Source organism: Peromyscus maniculatus, chromosome 20 (genome assembly GCF_049852395.1).
Source record: "Peromyscus maniculatus bairdii isolate BWxNUB_F1_BW_parent chromosome 20, HU_Pman_BW_mat_3.1, whole genome shotgun sequence".
Lineage (NCBI taxonomy): Eukaryota > Metazoa > Chordata > Mammalia > Rodentia > Cricetidae > Peromyscus > Peromyscus maniculatus.
Genome location: NC_134871.1, coordinates 64,578,464 through 64,603,780, shown reverse-complemented (window position 1 = coordinate 64,603,780; position 25,317 = coordinate 64,578,464). Strand labels below are relative to the sequence as shown.

The window sequence follows — 25,317 nt, the reverse complement described above, 5'->3', positions numbered from 1 at the left end:
CACACACATTCATGCCCTGCATCCGAACAGCTTAGGACTGAATGCTACCCTTTATCCGTGATCATTCAGCTGTCTGCTTTTTGTTTAAAAAAAAAAAAGTGAGAGAAGGTACAAAACATATCTCCAGGATATCTTTTGGGGGATGAGAATGCCTGAGATGTTATGCATTTCAGAAGCATGAAAAATTGGAAAGTAAAATAATCTGGAGAGACACAATAGAATCTCTTGAGACAAACTTGTGCCAGGACACGGAAGTAGGTTCCATGAAATCAAATAGTCAGTAGCCTCATTCTTTAAAGCCATGTGGGCTGACTGAAGATCCAAAACCACATTGTCATCAACTTAGCAGTAAATGCAGAATCACAGAATGTCCTGATGTTGAAAATAGACACTGGTAACCGTGAAAAAAGAATCCCAGTGTGTGTAAGGTCAGCGTGGAGTGGCCCACGAAGTATAGCGGGAATAACTCTCTATCAAATAGTTTGTCCCTCTCCCTTTGGTTACCACACCAGAATGCCAGACCAGACACTGCAGGGGCTACTCAACCAGGAGCTGCATTGCCCTGTGCTCCTTAAGTCCAGTCCTCTACTAGTTATGGCCACTGGAGCGTGATTGAGGTGAGCTGTTCAAAGCAGATAAGAAACAGGTGAGCCCCTTTCTATCACTGTCCCCATTCCATTTGTTCTGATGCGCTTGTTGGATATTAACATGTCACTTGCCAAAGCCACCGCGAACCTACAGCCCAGATGGGTGGCGCTGAATCACCAGCCCACCTGGAGCCATCTTGCATTGAGAAGTAAGTGAGTAAGAGATAATTAAACTCAGGGCTCCCATCAGTGGTTCAGTTTGTATAGAAAACATGAGACAGGGAACAGACCAACGGTGTTCTGAGTCACACAACACACCTGTTATGTGGATGCGGTACTCCTCCTTGAAGATCTTCTGGAAGAAGGGGATCTTGAACTGCATGTGAGGAGTGTGCAAGCCGGGAAGATTCACGTCAACATCTCCCATGAAGTGTGGGAATTCCCAGTCCTGTCAAAAAGGCAACACGAAAGCGTATCTGTGATCTGCTTTGCTTCTTCTTAAGCAGCAAGGCACCTTGAACTGACTTCCTCTAAGCACTTTTTAAAAAATCATTTATTTTTAGTCAGCTGCTGGGTATATCTATTTCACTTGAAAATTACTATTTTGTGTACATTGGGTATTATTATGCATGAAAAATAAAAATTATGTCATTATTCCAATTTTAATTTTTTTTCTAATCCAGTAATTAGAAGCAAGTATGGAAATGACTTAGGTTTAGGTCTCTACTGTCTGTCTCTACTGTGTATGGATCTTTACATTTTTAGACAAAAGAGGTAAGTGATCTGGGCTTAATAAATCTGTGATATTTTATCCGGCTACTTTCAAAATGATGAGCCCTATAATGTCATGTCTTATATAAGAAGACAAAGTTCCCAAGTCCTACTAAAGTATTTTTACTAAGTTCTTCTCTAGAAACTGAGCAGAATGCTCCAATGCCAGAGAACTCTAGTCTGCTCTCTTGCTGTGCAGATGAATTTGAGCCAAAAGATAGAGGACCTGATGCGCAAGAGCAGCAGGGAGAACCCCGAGATTGTCATCTGTCATTTCTCGTGGAGGCAAAGCTGCACAGGGCATCCCTTTCTCAGAGGGAAGAGAAACTGATGCCATGAGGATTCTATCAGGACATCTCAGACTTTAAAGCCCTACATTAAAAGTGGTGGTGCACGCCTTTAATCCCAGTACTCAGGAGGCAGAGGCAGGTGGATCTCTGTGAGTTCAAGGCCAGCCTGGTCTACAGAGCAAGATCCAGTAAAGGCACCAAAACTACACAGAGAAACCCTGTCTCAAAAATCCAAAAAAAAAAATCATAATTAGCCCATGAAATAAGAACACACTAAATATAAAAGAATATTTGAGATGGGCTCATAGACATTAAAAGACACACTTTCACTTTTAATAATTAGATGATCACTGAAGGTACAGAACTATGTTTAGTTAGTGTTTTTAACAAACTCAAATATGAAAACATGAACAAAATATTAATTTGAGACTTCAGTCCACGAAGTCAACATGAAACTGCTAAGTTTACTCCCAACATCTGAAAAGGGTAGGTTAGGGACAGTGCCTGGTCCCTTAAGAGTTTCCATGCATGTTTCCTTTTCAGAGAGAATGAGCCACGAGGAAGAGGACATAGAAGAGTGGTGGTCTTCAGCATCTAGCGGTCTCTAGATCAGTGGACCATCTCAAGGCGCTGATAGGAGATACATATACAAGAAGAAAACTAAATGGTACAGCATCATCTTGTCTGCTTGCGAGCAAATCTATCAGCCTCGCCTCTCCGTGTTTTTAAGTCATTAGTAGCAAATAGATTTAGGGGAATCAGGAAATAAATGGATAATGTTAAATGGACTTGGAATATATTGTATAAAATTATTAGTAGGAAACTGGATCGGAGATTCTATCTGTAAACTATTGCTGAGGTTGAGCACAGCATTTGCTCCTCACATAGAGCAATAGAGCTTCGTTCTTTCCATGTTATGTAAAAACTACTACAAAGGAAACTGACCTTGAATGCTAAAATATGACTGATAAAAGCTATGACTGCAAATAAAGTGAGTGACAGAGTATCTTTACTTGTCTTCCATGAATGACAATATCATTTGAAACTTGTCTTTTTATTTCCTGGTTGCAGATGGAGCACACTCCTTGGTAGTCATCGGGCCACTGTATTTGAACCAGCTTCTTTGTCAGAAGGCATTTTCTGACTTCTCCGATTTAGACTTTCTTACATGAAACTACAGTTTTCTGCTAGTGTGAAATTGCTTTTAGTTTAAAAGCAATCTCTGGAGATTTCTTTTGGACTGTGGTCAAAACCTCATTTACTAAAAAATAGTTTCTCAATTACTTCCCAACTCTTCCCATAGCTAGAGAGATGAGTTAAGGAAGTAGGGAGTGGCGGGGGAGAATAAGAGAGAGGAGGGCCACTGTAGTTTTTTCCTGGAAGATGGCTTCACTTAGAGAAAAAGAAGATATCAAGGAGAGGGGTTGGTGCTCACATGTGAGGATGGTGTGTGTAGGAAAAGTAACTGTAAGGTAAGTCTTTAAAAGAGAATAAGCAGAGAGGATCATGACTCACCCATGGCATCTCTCAGTTCACCCTTTTGCTTCATTTGTCATAAAAAACATGTTTTATCATTTCAAAACTCTTTTACTTAGTTGAATTTCCTGGGCCCATTTTCTCTCTACTCTTTTAATTTTTGTATTTCAATTCTTACTTCCATACATCTTCAGACTCATCATTTTGAGCCAGTGTACATCTGGTCTACCTTGGCTATCACTGGAATGGCAATCATAGTAATTGCTATACCATTTTGAGCTCAGTTTTTACTGGAAAATTGATATCTGAAGTTTTAAATACCTGGAATCACAGGTATTTAAAACAGAGAGCAAAGGGGAGAGAGGAGGGGACATTTTGTCTCCACAGGTTTTAGTCACTTCATCTACAAATCAGTATTGAACCTGTCAACCTCACATCCTTCTCAAGAGCATGACATAATGAATGCCTAGGCAGCAACCTGCATTGTGACAGATACAGAAGATGAAACACAGAAATGGTCAATAAGCAGAGTTAGTTTTCTAGCATAATTCACAGTTAGTTTTATCTTGAGAGACAAGCAGAGGAAACTGATGATGTTTCACCCCAGCTATGATAAAGAAAGGAAGGATGCCATCTCTCCCTATCTGTCCCCATCCATTGCATAGTACCAGTCACCTTGATGCCTTTGACCAGGGCTTAGGTCAGAGCAAAGGTCTAGAGGCCACTCAGAAAGGACATAAGGGAGGGGCACCTCTCCCAGGGACATGTTACAGTGGCCTCATCAGGAAGATGGGGGAAAAAGGTGCATTCTGGTTTCTCTTTCAATGGGAGTCTCCCTGTGGTAACTCCAGAAATAATGGAGGTGTGTGTGTGTGTGTGTGTGTGTGTGTGTGTAGATGAGAAATTTGACTCAGAGATGTGGAATCACTAGTCCCAAGTATCACAGGCATCATGCAGCAGAGCTTAGACATTCTAGCTCCAAAGAATGCATGCTTTCTGTTCATTCAGGCTTTCTCTAACCATAGAAAAGTAGCATGGTCTTTGGTTTTATTTCAGTGCTGACATTTTTTGTTGCTGTTTTTTTTTTGTCCATGTGTTTGTTTTCGAGACAGGGTTTCTCTGTATTGTTTTAGTGCCGGTCCTAGATCTCACTCTGTAGACCAGGCTGGCCTCAAACTCACAGAGATCTGCCTGGCTCTGCCTCCTGAGTGCTGGCATTAAAGGCATGTGCCAGCACCACCTGGCTCCAGTACTGACATTTTTAACCAGCTTTGTGTGCCTTGCCTGAGAATCAGCCATGATCATCAGCTTTCTTCCACTAGGAGCCAGTGCATGGGGGCTTGGACCTACCTCCCTTCTTTGGGTGGGTATTATTAGAATCATCTCACCCTAAAGTGAACAAGACCAACTGTAACTCTTTCTCCACAAACAACTTCCCTGGGGACTGTTGCGTTCTAACAAGATGCCAGTGAGTGGGTCAAGGAACAGATGAGTGATTGATAGCAAACACAGGGGCTGTCATGGCATTGACACCATGAATGCACAGCCGGGTTTATATACACATTGTATAGAGCTGTTATGAGTCACGGCTTGCTCACTTTCAATATGACTGTCAAGGACATATTTTGAATTAAGGATATAAAGTATGTGGAGAGTGACCAGGTAAAATATATTCAACTAACAAGCCCAGGATAGACAAACTCATCCTCCTGGCATGGCATATTATAAAGTGTTCATTTATTTTGTTCTTAGAGAATTGCTATCAATGTTTAGGAATTGAGGCCTTGGTATTGCTCTCTGCTATTAAAGATATCAGCAACAGCAGAGCTCTATCAGTGATTAAAGTGAGTTAGACACACAGCATCAAGATGCTCCAGTTCTCAACAGCTCATGATGTTGTACACAGCATGGACACGTCTCTGACTCCACATCTGTTCACAGTTGAGGTATGGTTAATATTCATTCAGATAAGCATATTTTCCATATAAAATAGTAAGCAGTGCCATTACATTTATCTACTTCTATTGCTTACTATTTTCTACTTCTGTCTATAGCAATGAAAATCAGTCCCTGACCCCTGGTATTCATACACTATATTTGGGCAGGATTTGGGGGCGGTATTGTGCATATGGACAGTATGGTCTTGGGACATTTCAGAGTCCATCATTTCTCAGTGCTTCCTTGTTGAGCGTCAATGTCAAGGAAGAGATCTGGGTGTCCTTCAGAAGAACTCAAGCTTGGTTTTGAGTTCCCTGGTGGTAAAATGATGATTCCTCATTTCTCTGTAGGTAAGAAATTGAGGCTAAAAATCTAACAGCAGTTATTACTTTACCCCAAGAAACTAAAGCCAGAATAAAAGAAAAGTCCTATTTTCTGGGTTAACAATTGATCAATTGGTTTTTTGAAGTAATTAAGGGAAAGAATAGCTTTTACTGAAAAATTGATAACCTTTTAAATTAGAAACCACAAAAATTTCTACTTACTACCTGGCAGTTTTGTCCACATATATGGTGACTTTTGATCATTACCCCCCTCGCCCTCTCCTCCCACACTGATAGCTGGTTTTGGAACCCAGTGAGTTTGATTACGGTTGCTTAGATAAGAATGAAGGAGAAGGTCCTCATCAGAACATGGGCAACGTGTCAGTGACTACATCACTATAGACAATGACACATTTTCCCCAGTAACCACTATCTGCACATAGAGCCTCAAGAAGAGCGAGGCTTAGTATGTCCCTTGCCCATGCCCAATGCTGACGGTCCTCATCTCGTGTGAGTCTTGTGGAGCAATCATAGTGTAGTAAGTCCATGAGTGCAACAGGTATGTCATGTTAGAATTGATAATAGATTCTAAAATGTTACTCTAAAATGTCAACTCGTCCCCCATTTAATAGTTTATTTATCTTCTTTTTATAGCATTAGATTATCAAGCTTCAGATGATTTCAAAGTCAACTTTACAGACACATTTATTTTCTAGCTAATCTCTATTCATGCATATTTCAGAACTGAATTCAAAATGTGACTATCAGAACATCATTCCACTAAAAAAAAAAAAAAATACCAGCTTGCAAAGTGTCCTTAGCTTTCCTAAGCTTAACAGTGTCCTAGCAACAGGATTTCAGATGACAGTGAGCAGAGGTGGCCCGAAGAATTGTTCTTATGCTCTGGGTGACATTTCTGTTTCTTATTAAGAAACTAGAGAGCCTCATTTCTCCCCAGCAATCCTTTGCTTCTGATTGGCAAAGTTGCCATAGTAGCACTTGGCTGAATTAATTCTCGGAAGCCTTGTTATACAGTAGGCTCTGCGTATTTATTTGCCATTCCAGTCATCCCCCTGAAATGTAAGCTCCAGGGAGCTCCGGTGACTTTTCCCTGTTTTGATAACTGCTGTATTCTCAACACATGAACTCGGCTCAGCATATACGAAGAACTCAAGTGTTTGTTAAAATGATGAATGATGCTCTCTGAAAGCTAAAAAGACATGAAAATCTCTTTTGTGTTTCCTGGAAGAAGCATGAGATGGATTTAGGTAAGAGAAACAACACAGTGGGCATTATGTATCACTCTAACATTAGTTATGAGGGAAAAACTGGATGTTTTGCTTTGTCTTTATTATCCAGGTATAGAGAGACTGTGGAAATATTAACACAACGCTGAAGCTTTTTGCAAAGGCCACAAAGAAAAGAAGAAAGTAGATAATTAGAGAGAGTGGATATGATGGCTAATCTTAGTTGTCAACTTGATCATCTGGAGTCAAATCAACTGAAATACAAGCAGCTGGCACACCTGTGAGGGAGCTTTCTTGAGTGAATCATTTGAGGTGGGAAGATTCATCCTAAGTCTGGGTCACACTGTCTATTTGCAGCCTACATAAAGGAACATGAGAGAAGGAAGCTTTTGCTCTTTGCCTACTTGCCCTCAGCCTCACCAGCAAATTCATCTATTCTTCTGCTACACCATTCCTTCTCTGGTATTAGAGGCTGCCTCTTCAGGACTTCACTGTAGACTGAAGACCAGCTGAGACATCCAGCCTGTGATGCTTTGAAAGAAAACAGCCCCCAAAGGGAGTGGCACTATTAGATGTGGCCTTATGGGAGTAGGTGTGGTTTTGTAGGAGGAGGTGTGTCACTGTGGGGGTGGGCTTTGAGGTCTCATATATACTTAAGCCATGTGCAGTGTCTGTTGCTGTTGCCTTTGAGTCAAGATGTAAGAGCTCTCAGCTCCTTCGGTAGCACCATGTCTGCCTGAGTGCTGCCTTGCTTCCCACCATGATAATGAAATGTTTTTCTTTGTAAGAGTTGCCATGGTCATGGTGTCTCTTCACAGCAATAGAAACCCTAACTAAGACACAACTTCATTGACTAAACAACTACTGGGTTTGTCAGGAGACAGCCATTGGTGGGCTAGTCTGAGCACAACCTGTAAGCCACCCTCATAACCCCACTCTTAATATGTATAGATTCATCCCATGGGTTATTTCCTCTAGAGAATCATGACTTCTATGGAAGAGGTCAAGTTTAAACACTAAAGATGTTTGGAGAATTGGTCAAGGACATGTTTGGGGTGATCTTTCTTATCACCCTCTAAAAGAAAGAAGCGATGAGATTTGTCCAACCAAGTCAGAGACCAAGAAATTGAAGCATGGTAGCATGAGTTAGAGTCATTATTTCTCATATTGGGGGACTTGCAGGTTTGCTGAGGCAAGCTAGACCATGCGAGGTGCTTGGCTGTAACTGTGCAGGATGCTCAGGACAGAGGTGGCTGGAGGCTGCCTCTCAGATGTCCCATGTTACTACCCTTTCCTCATGTCACATTGGCATTTTCTCTTCATAGTCACTGTGTTGTGGGATATTTTGATTGTATTCTGACACTTCCAAGACTGCCAAAAAATTTTGCTTTGAATCAGAGCTAGCTACCAACTGACCAAAATTAACCATAGAGGTTTTGGAGGAATGAGGATAGATAGAGAGATAGGAAGTAACAGGACAAGGCTTAGAGAGGGTCTTGACCTTTCTTTGGATGGAGGAATGAGAGAAAGACAGAGAGAGAGAGAGAGAGAGAGAGAGAGAGAGAGAGAGAGAGAGAGAGCGCTTCTCTGCCACTTCTCTGATCATTCAGGTTCTTACCACATTTCTGACTTCCAAGTTTTTATTGTGAAAGAATAATTAGATAAATGCATCATCACAGTCTTGTTTCCATAAAGAAAAAATGTTCTATAAACTTATGAGCTATTTAAACTATTTAATTTGGGGGTGGGGTCAATTTTTTGACTTTCTGGTTGAGGGAGGCTTTTGTCAACTCATAGTAGAGAGGGCAGACCTCACTCATCCATAAAACAAATCCAGATCAATATCTACACGCTTTCCTGGAATGTTTTAAAGAATGTGACTTTCTCTCTTTTCTTTTTAAGATTGATTCATTTTTCTTTTTGGGTGTTTGCCTGAATGGATGGATGTGTACCACATGTATGCCTAGTACCTGTGGAGGTGAAGAGATACAGGACCCCCTGGAACTGGAGTGACAGGTAGTTGTGAGCTGCCGTGTGGGTTCTGGGAAACAAACCTTGGTCCTCTGCAAGTTCAGCCAGGATTCTTGACTGCTGAACCACCTCTTCATTCTGGAATGTGACTTTTTATGTGTTTTGTCTATTTCCAAATATCCAAGAACTAGAAAAATAGTTAATCATAAGGGTGTTTTTTGTAGTGTGTTTGTTTTCTTTCATCAAGTTTTTTTTTTTTTACTTACTCTCAGAAGCCCATATTTCCCCAGCTAATTCCAAAGACAGCATACATCAATGAATTGTAAGTGTTAGTTTACTACCTCTGAAAAAAACAATCTGGGCCCAGAGCAGGTCTGAAAAGTTAACTACACTCTATTACTTTTAAGAGAACTTGCCTCAAGGCCCTAGTGAGAGAGCAGTAGGTTTGTCAAAACAAGCTTCAGTACATCTAGACCCCGAAAGCATCCTTCCTTTAAGCTCCAAAATGGAAACAAACAGATGCCCGGCCCGGGCAGACTGATGTGAGGAAGGACAAAATAAAAGCTGGTCTTAAAAGTGTTTACACTAATGGAAATGCGTCATGTGGCCGCTGGAATGATGGGAAATCAATAACCCTGACTGGGGCAACACAGTTCACCAGCATGGAGAGAGTGCTTAACATCTTATGGACTCCTGGGAAAGAGCGGGGAGCACACAGCTGGGTGAGGGCTTGCTGGTAACAAAGGGCAATGCAGAAGCTAAAGAAACAGCAAAGGGTCGGATCAGCTTTAGCTTCTGGGATCTGTCAATCTCCATCTACTTAGTGCTTCTTTTTTTTTTTTTTAAAGATTTACTTATTTTGATTTTCTGCATTACTGTTTTGCCCCCTTGTATGTCTGTGTATCATGTGCATACCCAGTGCCCATGGAGGCCAGAAGACAGCGTTGGAATCCCTGGAAATCTAATTAAAGATGGCTGTAGGGCCATCGTGTGGGTGCTAGGAATTGAACCCGGGTCCTCTGGAAGAGCAGCTGGTGCTCTTAGCTGCTGAGTCATCTCTCCAGCCCCTTCTCTGCACGTCTTAAGAAGAATGAGTTCTAACTATGATATGTTTTGCATGTATTAAACTCCAAAGGAATTCCCCATTCCACAGAAAGAGTGAAATCTAGGGGAAGGAATTCGTTAGACCATTTGTACGGTTTTCCAGACACTGGCTGCAGGACACAGCGCCATCATCCCCTGATCATCCTATGCTGTGTGGTATTCAGTACAGCATTCAGTCACTGCTGCGGTCTGGCTGGCTGTACACATGCTGCCAGCCGTTCTCACATTCAGCTGTCGGAATGACTGATTTCTTCCGTGAGCTCTATGGGAGAATTAATTGCTTACTGTCACATAGTAGATATTATTGTCCTTGGTAAATTTTAAATTTAATATTGCGGTCATTTTTCTCCATGAAAAAAATTACTGATAGTAGAGATCAGTGGGAAATAAGAATCAACACAAAAACCTTCCCCTCACAGTGAAAAGAGTGTAAAGTAGATCTAAGTGTAAAATGGCCATGTAGATGAGTGACCTTCAGACTCACGATTTTCTAGGACTGCCTGGATTCTAGTGGAGGTATCAAGAAGTCTATCAACAAGAGGAAATATGTCAGGTGGTGCTGAGCATTCTGGATTAAGACAAGGAAAGGGGATCAAAAGCACCTGAGTTGGCCACAGGTGCTACTTTAGTTGAAAGTAATCTCCGAACGTGATCTTCGTGTGGAGGAAGCCCTGCCAAACCCAGAAAGAGGATTAATTATATCATCTGGATGTGGTGGTGCACGCCTTTAACCCCAACACTCAGTAGGCAGAGGCAGGGGGATGATCTCTGTGAGTTCAGCCTGGTTTACAGAGTGAGTTGCAGAACAGCCAGATCTCCATAGTCAGACCCTATCTGAAAAAATTAAAAAAAGGGGGGGCGGGGAGGGGAGAATCATATCAGCCAGGAGGAGAAGGGAGCTCAAAGGCCGCTGGGAGGAGTGTGAGGTGGCTGTGTTTTAGAAACGGACGTGTTAGAGTGGTGATCAGAGTGTGGGAGGTAAAAGAGCAGGAATGTCCGGTGAGGAGAGTGCTGCAGGGGCTGACGTACAAACGATGGTTGAAGCAAAGCAGGCAGGCAGGCAGATCAAGATGCCCGCGAAGGTATCGATCAAGATGCCCGCGAAGGTATCGATCAAGACGTCTATGAAGGTGTTAGCAACCAGACACCTGGAGAATGGCTACAGCATCTGCCCAGGAGTTTAGGGAACTGGCACCCCCTGAGAAGACAGGGGAGCGGGTTAGCTACTTCCTCCCTGCTAATGCGGAGCAGCTTGACAGTCATCTGCTATGGTCTGAAAGGCTCCCCCAGCACCCGTGATGACACTGAAATGCCACTGTTACTGTATGAAGACACAAGGCTTTTCAGGGTGGTTAGCGAGCCATGCTGTTGTGTAAGCTTGCTGGCCCTCCTGTCACGTTAAAAGGTAACACGGAGGCCCCCATCAGATGCAGTTGTCATGTTTTTGAACTTATCAGCCTCCAGAATGGTGAACCAAATAAACGTCTATTGTTTATAAAATGAAAGGAAGCTAAAACAACATCTAAACTGAAGTGTTATGTGGCCGGCTGAGACACTCATAGAAGAAGCTGAGGCTGGAGGTACCCATGAGACATTGCTAACAGGATGCTGGTTTAAGATCGTGATGCATAAAGTGGGTAGAATACTGGGAAACCCAACATTTAGAATATAAAAGAGAAATGGGGGGAACACAGAAAAGGAGGTGTCCTAGAAGCTAAGAGGGAGTGCTGAGCCTGCTAGCATATGCCCGTAATCCCAGGTACTTGAGAGGTTGAGGCAGGGGGATTGGAAGGACATCCTAGGCTACATAGTGAGTTTAAAGAAAGCTGGGCAACTTGGTGATGCCCTCTCTAAAACCGTTCACTAAAGATGAGGGCTTATGATATAACCCAGTAAGAAAGTGCTTGCCTAGCGTGTGGGGAGCCTGGGTTCCTTCCCTTTGCCCCACAAAAGGAGTGATGGATTGTGTCAAATGAAGCTGAAGATTTGAAAAAGATGGGAGACAACATTTGCTAAATACACTTCTGGCAAGGGTTTTATTATAGAATACATAAAATATTCTAAATATCAAGAGCAAAAAAAACAGCCCAATTTTTAAAAAATAGATAAATCTTCACAATCCATGTGGATTCAGTCCATTTGGGGAGAGGCGGAAACCAGACTTCCCAAATGATAGGTAAATAATTGTACTGTGGCCCAAACTCCACCCCTTTAAAGAAAAAATTGAGACAGGGTATTATGGAGTTGTCCAGCTGTCCTTGAACTTGCAACACTCCCGCCTCAGCCTCCCAGGCACCAGGGATGACAGGCTGGTCCCAGTAACATCCAGCATTGCTTCCCTTCTGGAAACTCTTCTACAACATCTTTTTTATCCCCCAGTTGGTTTTTCTATTCTGGCTTCTTTCCTGGGTTCTCCATACTAGGGTTTATACTGCTACATCCCTTGCACTCCTCTCTGGCCTAATAGTTCACACAAATCAATAGTAACACCTGGGGGTAGAGGGACGCACTCACAAGGCCCATATCTCCCTAAGGATCTATAGGCAGGGTCCAGTTGTTGAGTGAAGTAGACGTATTTTCTTCACATGTGTAGCCATTAGTAAGTTGCCCATGCTCCTGTTAGCTAATTCATCACCCATTCTCCTGTGACCCCAATGAAACTCACTTGATTACAAAAAATAAATAAATAAATAATAAATAAATAAATAAATAAATAAATAAATAAATAAATAAATAAATAAATAAATAAAAATAAAGGCTCAGAATCACTGACCCTCAGACAGATGCAGATTAAACCACGATGTGGTATAATCCCATCAAAGATGCATGCCTATATCAAGAGAGAAAAGACAGGCAGTGTGGAGAAGAGGGAGCCTGTGACAGATTGTCTTTTGTCAATGTGACACACACAAGAGACACCTAGGAAGAGGGAATCTCAATTGAATTGCCTCCATTAAATTTGCCTGTGGGCATTTTCTGGATTACTAATTGACAGAGGAGGGCCCAGCCACTGTTCATGTTGCCATCCATTGACCAGGTGGTCCTGGCTTGTAGAAGAAAGGTGCTGAGCAAGCCATGGAGAGCAGGTGGGTAAGCAGCATTGCTCGATGGTCTCTGCTGCAGTCCAGTCCCTGCCTCAACCTCCCTCATTGATGGACTACAACTTGTTAGCCGAGAAAAAAAAATCCTCTCCTCTCCAAGTTGCTTTTGAACAGTGTTCGATCACAGTAACAGAGAAGCAAACTAGAATAGAGTCGATGCACACTGTTGGTGGGAATTAGCATGGAGAGATGGCTCTCGAAGCTAAAAGTAGATCCAGAAACAACCATGCCTGGGTATATAACTAAAGGATACAAGGGTATGCAAGAAGTGAAACATGACAGAGAACCCCTGTTCATGTGTACAAATTCATTCTTCTTATCAGTTCAAATAAATGTAATTGAAAATAGAAACAAAGACTCTGGAAGAAGTGAAAATACAAAGCAGAGCTAATAAATATACATCAAGTGTCTATCTAAGGTAAAATCCAGTCTCAGAGGCGTTGCTTGGAGAGGCACTCTGATGAGGTTAGTTTCAAATTATTTTATTGCATAAAGTAAAATGGGTTTTGGTATGCTGGGGGATTCTGCGCTTGAGGTTCCTTTTCATATTTTTAGTAGCTTTTGCAATGACTATTATTAAAAGAAGGGTGGCACAATATGACCACTCCGATTTTCTTAGAGCTGGTGTCCATTTCAGTGGGCAGTGTCTACATTGACTGGTCAGTGTCACTGGCATGTAAATAGTTAAATATTCTAAACATCCTTCCTTCTGAAAGCAAAACAGTTCTTTATTTTCTGAAATAGCACAGGACTTGGCTGTATTTGCCGGGTCCTGAATGCAATGAGTGCTTGAAAACAGTCGGCTGGATCTTCAGTGCTCTGCTCCCAACGGTTCCTTCTCCTTTCCTCTTTCTTAGCAGCTGCTCCATTTCTAGAACAACGCTGAGGCCTCTGCAGCTGCCTTTGCCCCCACAGACCACCCCATGATAGCATGTAACAGAATGTAAAACCTTCAGAGCAATGGGCTTGAACTATCAGGCTGGCCATGTCTGTCTGCTATGGGTTTGGGGTCAGAAGTGTTCATCCTCTGAGCTCTAGAGAAAAATTATCCACCCCCAAGTAAGAACAAGAACAAGAAAAACAAACACATATTGGGGCAGGCTATGGAATGGAAAGAATAAAGTATGTTTTGTGGTTTCAGAATTAGACCCTCAGTGAACTGAAAGGTTTTATGAAACCGTTGTTAGTCCAGAGGTCAATGCCAAAGACGAGTCTAATGTACACGGCTTTCCTGGCTGGATGCTTATTGGAGAGAGAGTCCACCATCCTCAGAGTCCACCTGGAAAACAAATCTGCAGGCTGGGGCAAGGGACCTTATGTGCACATCAGCAATTGTGTTTTCTTTCTCCAGCTCCATCCATTCAGAGAAGCCTGACACTGCAGCCGTGGGTTTTATTGGATTTCATGTCTCCCCCAAGAGCATGAGAGTGAAATCTGTACTTCTCAAAGTCGTCCTGTGTTGTATTCAAGCTCCCCACACAGAAGCCTCACACTATTACAGAACCAATTTAACAGTTATTAAATGCTCACTAGATGTAAGGTACATAGTCTCAAAAGGAAAAAATAGAAACAAACCATGCTCCTCCCTGTAGAGTTACAGACAGCACAGAGATGACAGGACCCTTCCCACACAGCCCAGGACATTGCCAGTCAGGGGGAGGAGACCAGACGATGCTCAGTTAGTGGCCCCTGAGTAGTGGTCTACACTCATTACACTCATTCATTTTACTGAGAATTCTTCACAAAATTCTGATTAAAGAGATTGACCATTCTACTCTCTTCAGACTGAGCAAAGACTTGCTATGAACTTTTTGTGTGCTAAGCATATGGACTACTTTGAATAATAATAATAATAATAATAATAATACACTGTAAATAGATACCTAACAACAGTTAGGAGTTTTGTTTTGTTTTTTGAGACAGGGTTTCTCTGAGTAACCCTGGATGTTTTGGAACTCACTCTGTAGACCAGGCTAACCTCGAACTCACAGAGATCCACCTGCCTCTGCCTCCCAAGTGCTGTGATTAAAGGCGTGTGCCACCACCACCAAGCCAGTTAGGGTTTTTCTTATTTCATATGGAAGCAAGAGATTCTGAAAGCAATCATGTCAATTGCCTAAGGCTGCTTCGAGTGTCACCACAAGAATTCACTCCTGGGTGGTCTAAAATCTATGAAGCTTTCTTTCCTCACTATATCAGTTTTTCCTGACATTTCCCTATAAACACCAAATTGTCCATCTAGAAGCCAAATTCCATGACAACATGTTTCTGATGGATGTTAATTTGTATCTGTAATGACACTGGTAGGCTGCAGCTCCTGTTGAGTTGCATTCACTTGACATTGTTGTGTTCCCTGAAGCACGCGAGGAGGAGACCGTGCGGAACACGCATTTCAAGGGGAGGGCATGGCAGCAGGTCTGTGTCCTTGACAGACCTGCTTCAAGCCCTGGACAAAACCTGTAGACCTTTCATGCATCCCTAAGCATTTGCATCACCCACAATCGTGCCTACTTATAACTACAAACAGGTTCCAAAGCCCGAGGAGTCACATGGTCAGGTTTAACAGCGTCTCCATAGAGGGTACCAGTTTTCTGTATAGTTCTTTCATTTTCACTATAACAGACTACCTGAAGGAGCAAATTGAAGGGGAAGGATTTGGTTTGGCTCACAGTTTAGGGGGATACAGTCTGTTATAACAGGGGTGGAATGGTGGTTGGGACTGGCTTGGTCCCTGGTGGCAGAAACCTGTAGCATGGCTACTGCACATCTTTACAGATCAGAAAGAGAAATGTTCCAGCAGAGCTAAAACCTACAAGGCCCACCTACAAGGAGTTACTTCCTCTAGCTAAAACCCCCTAAATTTTACACAACCTCCCCCAAACTATACTACCCATTAACTATGAAAAGTTAAAACACAGGACCATGTTGAGGAAATTATGTATCTGAAGCATTAAGTCTTGTTATAAAGAGACTCACACTTCAAAGACTGGCTCTTCTTGGTTATAATTATGGTCTGGAGATACCACAATGCATATAAAATTACTAATTATTGTATCCTATTACTAATTTTTACATGCCCTCTCTCATTTTTGATCTGTGATCAAATACAACAAAGTGTATGTAATCGCCCCTCTTTAGGTAAAGGTTCATATCTATGTGTAACATAACAGATTTATAATGAAGTGTATCACATTTATGAACATTGCAGCCAATATCCTAAGGCATATGTGGAACCTAAGTCACAGTGGGCTTTGGGAAGGTGGGAAGAATTATCAGAAAATAATTTGGTGCTCCCTCTAGCTACTATCTCACAACACTTTTACTCATAAAAATGGTATGCCTGCAGTTCTGAAAAAAGACTTTTAATGCACAAAAATCTATATGGAAACGATGATAGAAAGTGAACACAAAACATAAGATTTTGCCTCCAAGTGCTGGTGTGCACTCGGTGAGCCACGGGTGAGTGTGCAAAGTTCCCATCTGCCAGCTGCCATAGGCTTTATGTCATAGTTATCTGCCATGTTGCTTACACAAATCAATTAGTATATTATTGTCCTACATAAACCCAGGTGCAGTTGATCGGCAGCCCTCTTGCTAGAAGAGAAGCTGTCAAAATGACATTATTATAAAACCATTCAAATGACAGAGTATTCAGAAATTACTTCTCTAAAAATGGTTCCAAATAGTTTTGCAAAAAGGTGATTTGCTGACCTTAGTTCTCAACTCAAAGAGACCTTGAGTGTGTTAATATTGCATTTATTTTAAATGGTAAATCCATTCTAGTTACAGACACAAATCTGATCCCTCAGCTAATCTAGCATCACCTGCCTTTCAATTAGCCTTAGCTAAAACTGAGGATTTTTCAAATTTCCTCTTTGGGCACCTGTGATGGTTTGAATAAGAATGACCCCCCTAGGTTCATGCAATTTAATGCTTAGTCGCCTGGGAGCAGAACTCTTTGACGGGACTGAAAAGAATAGGGGGTGGAAGAGTGTCTCTAGGGGTGGGCAACGAGGTTTCAAAAACCCATGCTAGGCACAGTTTCTCTCTCTCTCTCTCTCTCTCTCTCTCTCTCTCTCTCTCTCTCTCTCTCTCTCTCTCTCTCCCTCCCTCCCTCCGCCTAAGGATCAGGACGTAGCTCTCAACTATTGCTCTAGCAACTGCCTTCATGTCACCATGCTCCCCACCATGATAATGGACTAAACCTCTGAAACTGTAAGCAAGCCCTCAATTAAATGCTTCCTTTTATCAGCGTTGCCTTGGTCACGGTGTCCCTTCACAGCAACAGAACAGTGACTAAGACAGGAATAATGCATAGGCAGAACGATCAGTTCTTTTAATTTATGTACCTGCAAGGGATGCTAATTTAGCCAAGAACTAGCAAAAGACAACTTCAGTTGTATTCCCAAACTTCCAACTGCATACAATGTTAAAAAAAAAAAAAAGCTACTGTCATAATAATATTTCTGTTTTTTTTTTTCTTTTTCTAATAAGGTCTGATTTAGCCTTCTCTCACTGATGATTAGATAATGTGATTAACAGGTTACTAATGCTATGCTCCAAAATACAGAGAAGCCGTCTAAGGCTATTGCGAGGAAAGGAAGTGCATTTCCATTTTCTAATATTAGTAAGTGCTTTGCTCGACACACTTCCAGCTGGGGTGGATAATTGATCCACTGCCATAAAGCTGCCATCGCCCAGTGAGCTCCTACAGGACAGTTCTTTATGTACATTTCCTTAGGCTAATTAAGCAGTGCAAGGGCAATTTTACTTTTCCTGTTCTGCAATTGTGGACAGTGAGGTGCAAAGGAGGCTCCTGATTGGTCAACCGTGCATAGCAGAGGAGCCAATCATGTCCTGTCTCACTTATGTACATCTTTTTACACTACACTAATGAAAGTGAGTTACTTAGCTTGCCTTGGCTCTATATGACTTTAATTTATGTTTTGACTTAGTCTTTGGTTTTATCTTTTGGCTGTCTTTCCATAAGATACCAGAGGAGCTACTGAACTGTATGGAGATGGTTGCCCACAATTAGGGACAGAAAAAGCTTTCAGGCTGTCTTTCTTTTTTGGTATTTGTTTCTTTTTATACTCACAGCTATCTTTGATTTTCACAGCCATTTTGTTTTGTTTTACATGGGAAGTATATCTTACATGTGACACCATCATTTCTAAAATCATATTTTGTTCTTTGGGGAAAAGATCTCTCTTTGCTTCTTGTGAGAAAAAAAAAACTTTTGTCTTTTATTTGTTTGCTAAATGTTTATATGTGCAATAACTGAGTCAGTCTCTCTTCTAAGTCCTGACAATTTAGCCATGAACTATGGACATCTGGTTTCAGACTCTGCTTTTTGGGGCTTGTGGTTTGAAAGGAGTAAACACAGAAACAGAATGATTTCAGAAGGTGACTTACGTCGTAGTGAGAATGAGCCAGGATAATGGGCTGGGAAGGTGTCATGCCTAGAGGTGGACAAGATCTCTCTGAGAACAAGGTCTGTGCAGAGAAAGTTATTTGGTACAGAGGTGTCTGCTCTGGATGCAATGGGGACCCAGACATAGTGCCAGAATGGGTTCAAATCTAGTGAGGGCAACAGATTAAAGATTTATATTTGATTCAAATAAATAAACCGAATGACTGCTATGTGTTTTAAAGGAAATAGGGAATAATAAGATAATGGAGGACACTCATGGAGGTATCTAGGTAGGGATCTAGGCTGATATCCATGGAAGACACATTGTGCCAATGGTCAGGCACACACGCACACACACGCACACACACAAATCATTGTCTTACCTGGAAGAAACCTCATAGGTCCTAGGAATGTGAAAGTGTTGAGATCATGCTATGTTCATTTTTAGTTACAACATTTTATATAAAGCATTTTTTTTTTGTTTGTTTTTAAGGCATGCCTTGCCCCAAGAGAAAGTCCATTTTCCAAGTAGATTTGACATCACTTTGAGGATAGAAGACGACTAGGTTCCTGTGTGGATACATGAATACCACCACTCTCACAGACTGACTGGTGACTTACTGCTGCTGGCAGAAGGGGAGCCACCACACAAACGAATTGACGTTGTGCAGTAACTTATGGGTGCATCAAAATCTTGTCAAGGAAACTAGACCACAGAACTTACTGGAAATGCCAGGGACTAGGGAAAGGGTGTAAGTCCCTTACCCAGACTCCACAGTGATGGACACCAGGCATTGCAATGGCAATCCACCCCCTCCCCCAATATATCACCCGATACCTGGCGTACGCATAAAGGACTGACAGGCAGAGAACTTCTGAATGTCCCTGGGACTTCAGCTTGGTTTGGCCACCTGCATTGCTATGGACTACTCCAACAATGAACACACATTTACTCCCACAAGATTACCAAGGTCGGTGGGATGATATGTCAAACCATGACTGACACCACTCAATCCGGTGGGAAGACAAGAGCCTATTTGTTTCTGTTGCTGGCATAGCATGCTCATAACAAATAGCAAACACACTGACGACTGTCCTGACGTCCTGAAGCAGGTAGTTGGTTGATTAAGCCCTGATGGCAATGGGCTTTGGCACTGCTTGGTTGACTTGTAGAGACATGCCTACTCTAACTACTGGTGTCGCTATTCCACAGGTCTTGTTATGTAGATCTTCTTCATTGTTTTTCTTGGTGACAAGACCAGAGACCAAAGAATTGTTAAAATCTCATAATAGACTGCTGCTATATGGTGCTAATGTTTCACAGTTTTGTAGACTATGGCTATCTTTTGGTATCCATGGTTTTATGACCTCATGGATACTAAAATCCATCAAAACCCTGGAATAAAATGGTATGGGTATTTCCATATAATATGCACATCCTCTGGTATACTTGAACTAGTCCCAGATTAGTTATAATATTCAACACAATATAAATGCTACACAAGCAGTTATTATACTGTATTGTTCGGGAAATAATGACAGGAAAGAAGGCCGGTACACACAGTCAGCGCGAGCAGAATCTTCCTCATTCACAGTGGGTTAAGCCCATATAGTTATAATTCAAAGATTCAGAGGACAGGCCATTCATGCTCCTAAAAGTATGGACGTGTCTCTATACTTTTCTCAGTTCTTATCACAATACCAAATATACAGGAGAGAATAAACGAGAGACATACAAATTTGATTTTGTTTGATTATTCTTCAAAATTATGGTTTGTTCCATGCCAGAAACTATTCTAGAGCCTATGATAAGTCCAGTCCCCCCCCCCTTTACAATAGGCCATCTTTTATTAGAGGAAGCAAACAGGCCAACTGATGCTCAAAGGATAATAGGAAAGTGTTACAATGGAGGCTTGAAACACATCCCCTTTGGACCCAGTAGAGAGGGCATCTGAATTCAAGCTGTGAGAGACCGCATGTGCACCAATCCTCCTCTGTCTTCTATCTCCATGGTGACCATGGGCTGGTGACAGTGCGCAGATTGCCGCTTATGCTCACCTTTGCTCCTCGTTCATTGTCGCTATAATCTGCTGCTGATTCTAAGCATAGACCAAATGGACTTCACCCTGTGAGTATCTTTGGCTTATCTAATGTTAGCCTTATCTTTTTAGATAAAGTACACCTTTTAAAAGACTTTTTTTCCCTTATAACATTTGACTTACAATGTTTGTCCTCCAAAGACAGACCTTGCTTATCTGATGATGCATGCGGTAAAATAGAAAACCCCGTCTATCTGACTGCCGCAGTGCTGAATGTCCGTCACTGGAGTGTTACCGCAGTCATGATAAAAAAGAGAACGGTTTGCAAAACTCTGTGAGCAAGTCAAATGGTTTTGGTGCCCCACATTAGCAAAGTCACTCTTTAAACTGTGTCCAACCAGATACACAAATGACTGAGGAGCAGTGCGGATATTACCAAGAAATGTGATTAAAACTTCAAAGATCTCCAAGGTCAGGAATAACTCTGTATTTCTTATTCACATCGAATCTAGTATTGACTTCATATTCTGGTCATCATTCAGACTGATTGTCATTTGGGATAACATTGGCTTGGCAATTTCCTTGGTCAGTATTACTTCGAACATCAATATTTTCCTAATGTTTATCTTAACCAAAGCCAATATTTTTTATTCTTGACTCCTGAGGTAATTACTTTGGTAAATGACTATGACATAAATCAGATAACCATATGACAACCTATCACTGATAGTTACCTGCATACCATTTTCCCCAAAGATTTTATAACTAGTAAGAAAAATTTGCAGTATTATTTATCTTCTTGAAATAGAACTTTAGACATATGGAGGGGTGGAGAGGAGAGAGAAACTTTACTAATAATCTTAATAAACATTTGGCCATATAATTAGAATTGGAAATTACCTGTCATATCTAAATAAATCAATTTTTATCATAAACAAATTGAATTTCTATGAGATAAGCTTCTTCGTTAACTAGTACTATACTACCATAAGTAATTAAGAAGATATGGTAGAAAATAAAATCAAACCCATTTTTATATATAGGCAAAAATTACATTTTAGTTTTAAAATAGTGCTTTGCCAACTTTCCATAGAATCATTTTCAATTATTTCCTTTGTTCCCTGTGTGTATGTTTGTGCATCTGTCATTTAGTGTAACTATACAGCCATATTAATATAATGGTACTTCAGAAAGCTTCTTGATGATGAAAATAAAATAATTTAAAAATTATCTTATTTTTCAAATTTATAAAGTGTTTATGTAGTGTTTTAATTTTTGTGCACCTACATTTTAATTAATATGTACAGTCTAGACACCATTCTTAGACCAATTTCTTTGTTTGTCTTTAAATCTTTTATTCGGTCAATAAATTCTTTATATCCTCCTATATATCTTACTTGTATTCAATTTTGCTTTTATTTAGTTTTGGTTGAAGCAATTTCTTTCCAGCTGTGGGTTCAAAGGGGGTATAATATCACCTGTCTTCCTCCTGCATCCCCAGAGTGCCCTGAGATTTAATGAGATAACATCCACACAGCGTTTTATGCTCCTTAGAGAAAGGTGCTATATAAAAGCAAGGCATTGTAATTATTTATGTTATTATAAAACTTACAGAGATATTAGAGTACAATATAGTACAAATAAACAGTGTTAGACTAACTCTAAGTGCAGGCTGGGAAAACCAAACTGCTGGATTTGGAGGCAGTTACTGTTACTCTTTCTCTGCATTCATTGTCTTATTGGTTTCAAACTGCAAATTCCCAGTTTCTCTCAATAGTCAAAACAAAATATTTTTGTTTTCATAGACAGCATTTCAAAGTCATGCTCTCTATCACCTCTGCCATTTAGTTCCTAATGGGTATATTCCCCATCGACACCAGAGTTGAAAGGCTAGTCTCACTGATCACTAGGAACCAGGAAACCTAACAGGCTGTATTCTACTGCATAAGAACTCCATTCTCAGCTGAGCTAGAGAGAATGTAGTACAGTCAAACCGCAAGTGGTCAGCCATTGTCTAAGTATTTTAAACAACAGATACTTGCTGTTCCTACAGTTTATGTATACTTAACCAGATCTTATTCACCTGCCATCCTGCTTTACAAATCAGCTGAGCATCTCCCTCTACCTACTTTAACACTCCAGGATTCCTTCCCTTATGCATTCTGTCACTACTTACTCTGTAGCCATGGCATAGGCATTATGCAAGTCTTTAGGGACACAAAATGTTATGAAATTTTTCTCTCTGAGAGGATCTCAGAGGATAATGGGGATGTCAACATGAATAAAGACAATGGCTGTAAACAAAGGAACACATTGCAGGCAAGAAGGAAAGGGTCAAGGCAGAAAAAAACTGAGATTATTTGAGATCACTGAAGGAGGCATCCCGGAGGAGGTGATCCTGCTAACTGAAGAAGTAGTGAGGGAGTGTAGAAATAGATGTGAATGGGACAGACCCGTGCAAGAACTTTGGAATGTTAAAGAGGTTCACTGTGTGAGAGAAAGGTGGTTGAAGAAGTCAATGTGTGGGGATTAATTTTAATGCTTACAAGATTGGAAATTGTGCATATATTCCAGGGAGCGAACAGTGGTTCTGCAGCTGGTCAGTGGCCTAACTGATTCATCTGATGAAGATTATCATAACCATATAGGTGGGATTGTGACTAGAGCAAGGACAGTCTTCCATTAAAAAGTTTTTGCAAAAGCCTAGGCAAAGCAGGGTGGGGTGGGAGCAGTACTGTGGGATGACACTGTTGTCAACATATTGGACAGGGATGCCAAGGGCCAGTACCACAAAACCATTGCCTTACTTGAGACACTGACTGGCTGATGACATCATGAGCGATGGTGTCAACAAAGTGTAGGAGGCTATGCTAAGGTAACGAAATCAGGTTTTGTGGGGGAGATTCCTAGTCACATGATGTCCAGAATGGGAGGGACTGTGCAAGGGGTGGAGAATTCCCGAAAAAGATCAAGATGAAGTAAGCAGAGGAAGACTGTTCACAAGAACTCACTGACTCCCTGGGGAGGCGGTGCTACAACCACCTTTCCTCTGCTAATGGTGTCTGTCCTGCCAAGGACACTGATGACACTAATGGTGTCTGTCCTGCCAAAGACGCTGATGACACCGTGAGCTTATTATGCACCAGAAAAAGGCAAATGGAGAAGGATGAATGGCGCTTAGGTCAGCCACATTTTGCTCCTCTATAACTAAGCATTTGTGTCAATATTGTTGTTTGACGAAGCACAATTTTTAAAAATCATTTATTTTACGGGTAAGTTTTTAATGTATTGATCCTCCCTGATCACATGATCACTGTAATCCGTCATCCCCAGCCTATCCTTCAGAGGAGTGGTAACTTAGAGTTTTTAAGAATATCTCACTCTCTAATTGTTGTATTGTACACAGTATTATAATTTATAAGGATGTTTTCATATATGTATAGAATATGCTTGGCATGTTGTCCCATACCCCACCCTCTTTTTACTCTCCCCTCTCATTTCTATTAGTTCCCCTTCCCTCCTATATTGGTATTATCTCTATTATTATGTCATATGTACACATACAATTTTATGTAGCTACATAAATTCTAGTATCCCTCTTTTGTTTTGTTTTATTATTTTTGAGACTGGGTCTCTCTATGTAGTTCTGGCTGTCCTGGAACTTGCTATGTCAACAAAGGTGGCCTCGAACTTGCAGATATCTCCCAGCCTTTACCTCCTGATGCTGGGATTAAAGGCATGTGCCACCACATCTGGCTAAAATCTAGGATCTCCAAGTAAGGGGGAAAAAAGCAGTAATATTTGTCTTTCTAACTCTGACTGGATTCATATAATATGGTCTTTAAAAATTGTTCTCCAATTTCTAGAAAGTTGTCAACGGTAAGTCACAACTGTATATATTCCATTCTTTTACCAAACAGCACCTTCATTTTCTCAATTTTTTCCCTTCTGACTCAGAACAGAAATCAACCACAGAAGACAATGTCCGTGAACTTTCATGGAAGATGGCAGAAAGACAGCTTGTACCCATAGCCTTGCTGAGACTGCCCAGCCCGGGCCAGCTCTGCAGGTTTTACATCCAGCTTGCTCAGCCAAAGATGCTTCCTGTCCTGCTAGTTCTCTAGCTTGGGTACCAGCCTGACTCAGCTGCCTGCTGCATTCACCACTCCTGATTGGTGTGCCTCCTTTTGGCTATGCTTCTAAGCTGCAGAGCACTATGCTTCAGTTATTTGGGGAAGGATTCCTTCGGGTTTTATCATCAACATTACCTCCCTAGGAATCAAGCATATATTTCTGAGGGCGACAGAATGAACAATGTAACATCTGTGGTTTGGCTCCTTCTACATGCAAACTTTGAGGGTATTTTAAACTTCCCTAGATGAATTGTTTCCCCAAAGATTTATCAGTTTAGAAAACAAATGGACTCCCAGAAGGCCAATCCTCTAGCACTGTGCAGGAGAATCTATCCACACCAACTCCAGGGAAATGCAGATCTAGGGATGCTATGGAATGCCACATATATCCAGAGACCCACCAGTGCATTGGGTACCTACCAAACTGCCGACAGAAAACAAGCATTGACTCAGAATGAACCTAATCTGCACCCAACATTTCTATTTTGAGAAATACAAAGTAACAAAGCCACTATCCACATGGCTTAATTCAAATAGAAATTTGATAAGTCTACAGCAATAATCACCAGAAGATGGATATATATATATATATATATAACTGAATGCGAACTCATTTTTCAAATTCCTCCACACCATTTAATTTTCATATCATGCATGAAAGTTTAGTTACCACAGCCTTTGGCAATAATAATAAAAACACAGCACCACATATCTATTTACTTTGGGTCTGCTGACTTTATTAGTTTTAATACTAATAAAAGTTATATATTATGTGTATGCTTATCAGATTAATTCTAACTGGATGCCTTTACCAGAGACTGTGGTTCTGCATAGGATTTTTAAGAGAAATGAGAAGACATAAAACTCCGTACTATGACTAATTATTTCTGTAGCTTACCACTACTGAAATTGTTTCCCCAATCA

The 25,317-nt window shown here is 41.1% G+C and overlaps 1 protein-coding gene across 1 annotated transcript in view; it reads right to left on the bottom strand.

Moving 5' to 3' along the window:
* Tmem117 (transmembrane protein 117) overlaps positions 1 to 25,317 on the bottom strand; it is a 446,256-nt gene that overhangs the window by 14,661 nt on the left and 406,278 nt on the right. Inside the window, exon 7 of the mRNA XM_076556662.1 lies at positions 906 to 1,035. Within this exon, the coding sequence (XP_076412777.1) occupies positions 906 to 1,035 (130 nt within the window). The remainder of the gene's footprint in view (positions 1 to 905; positions 1,036 to 25,317) is intronic.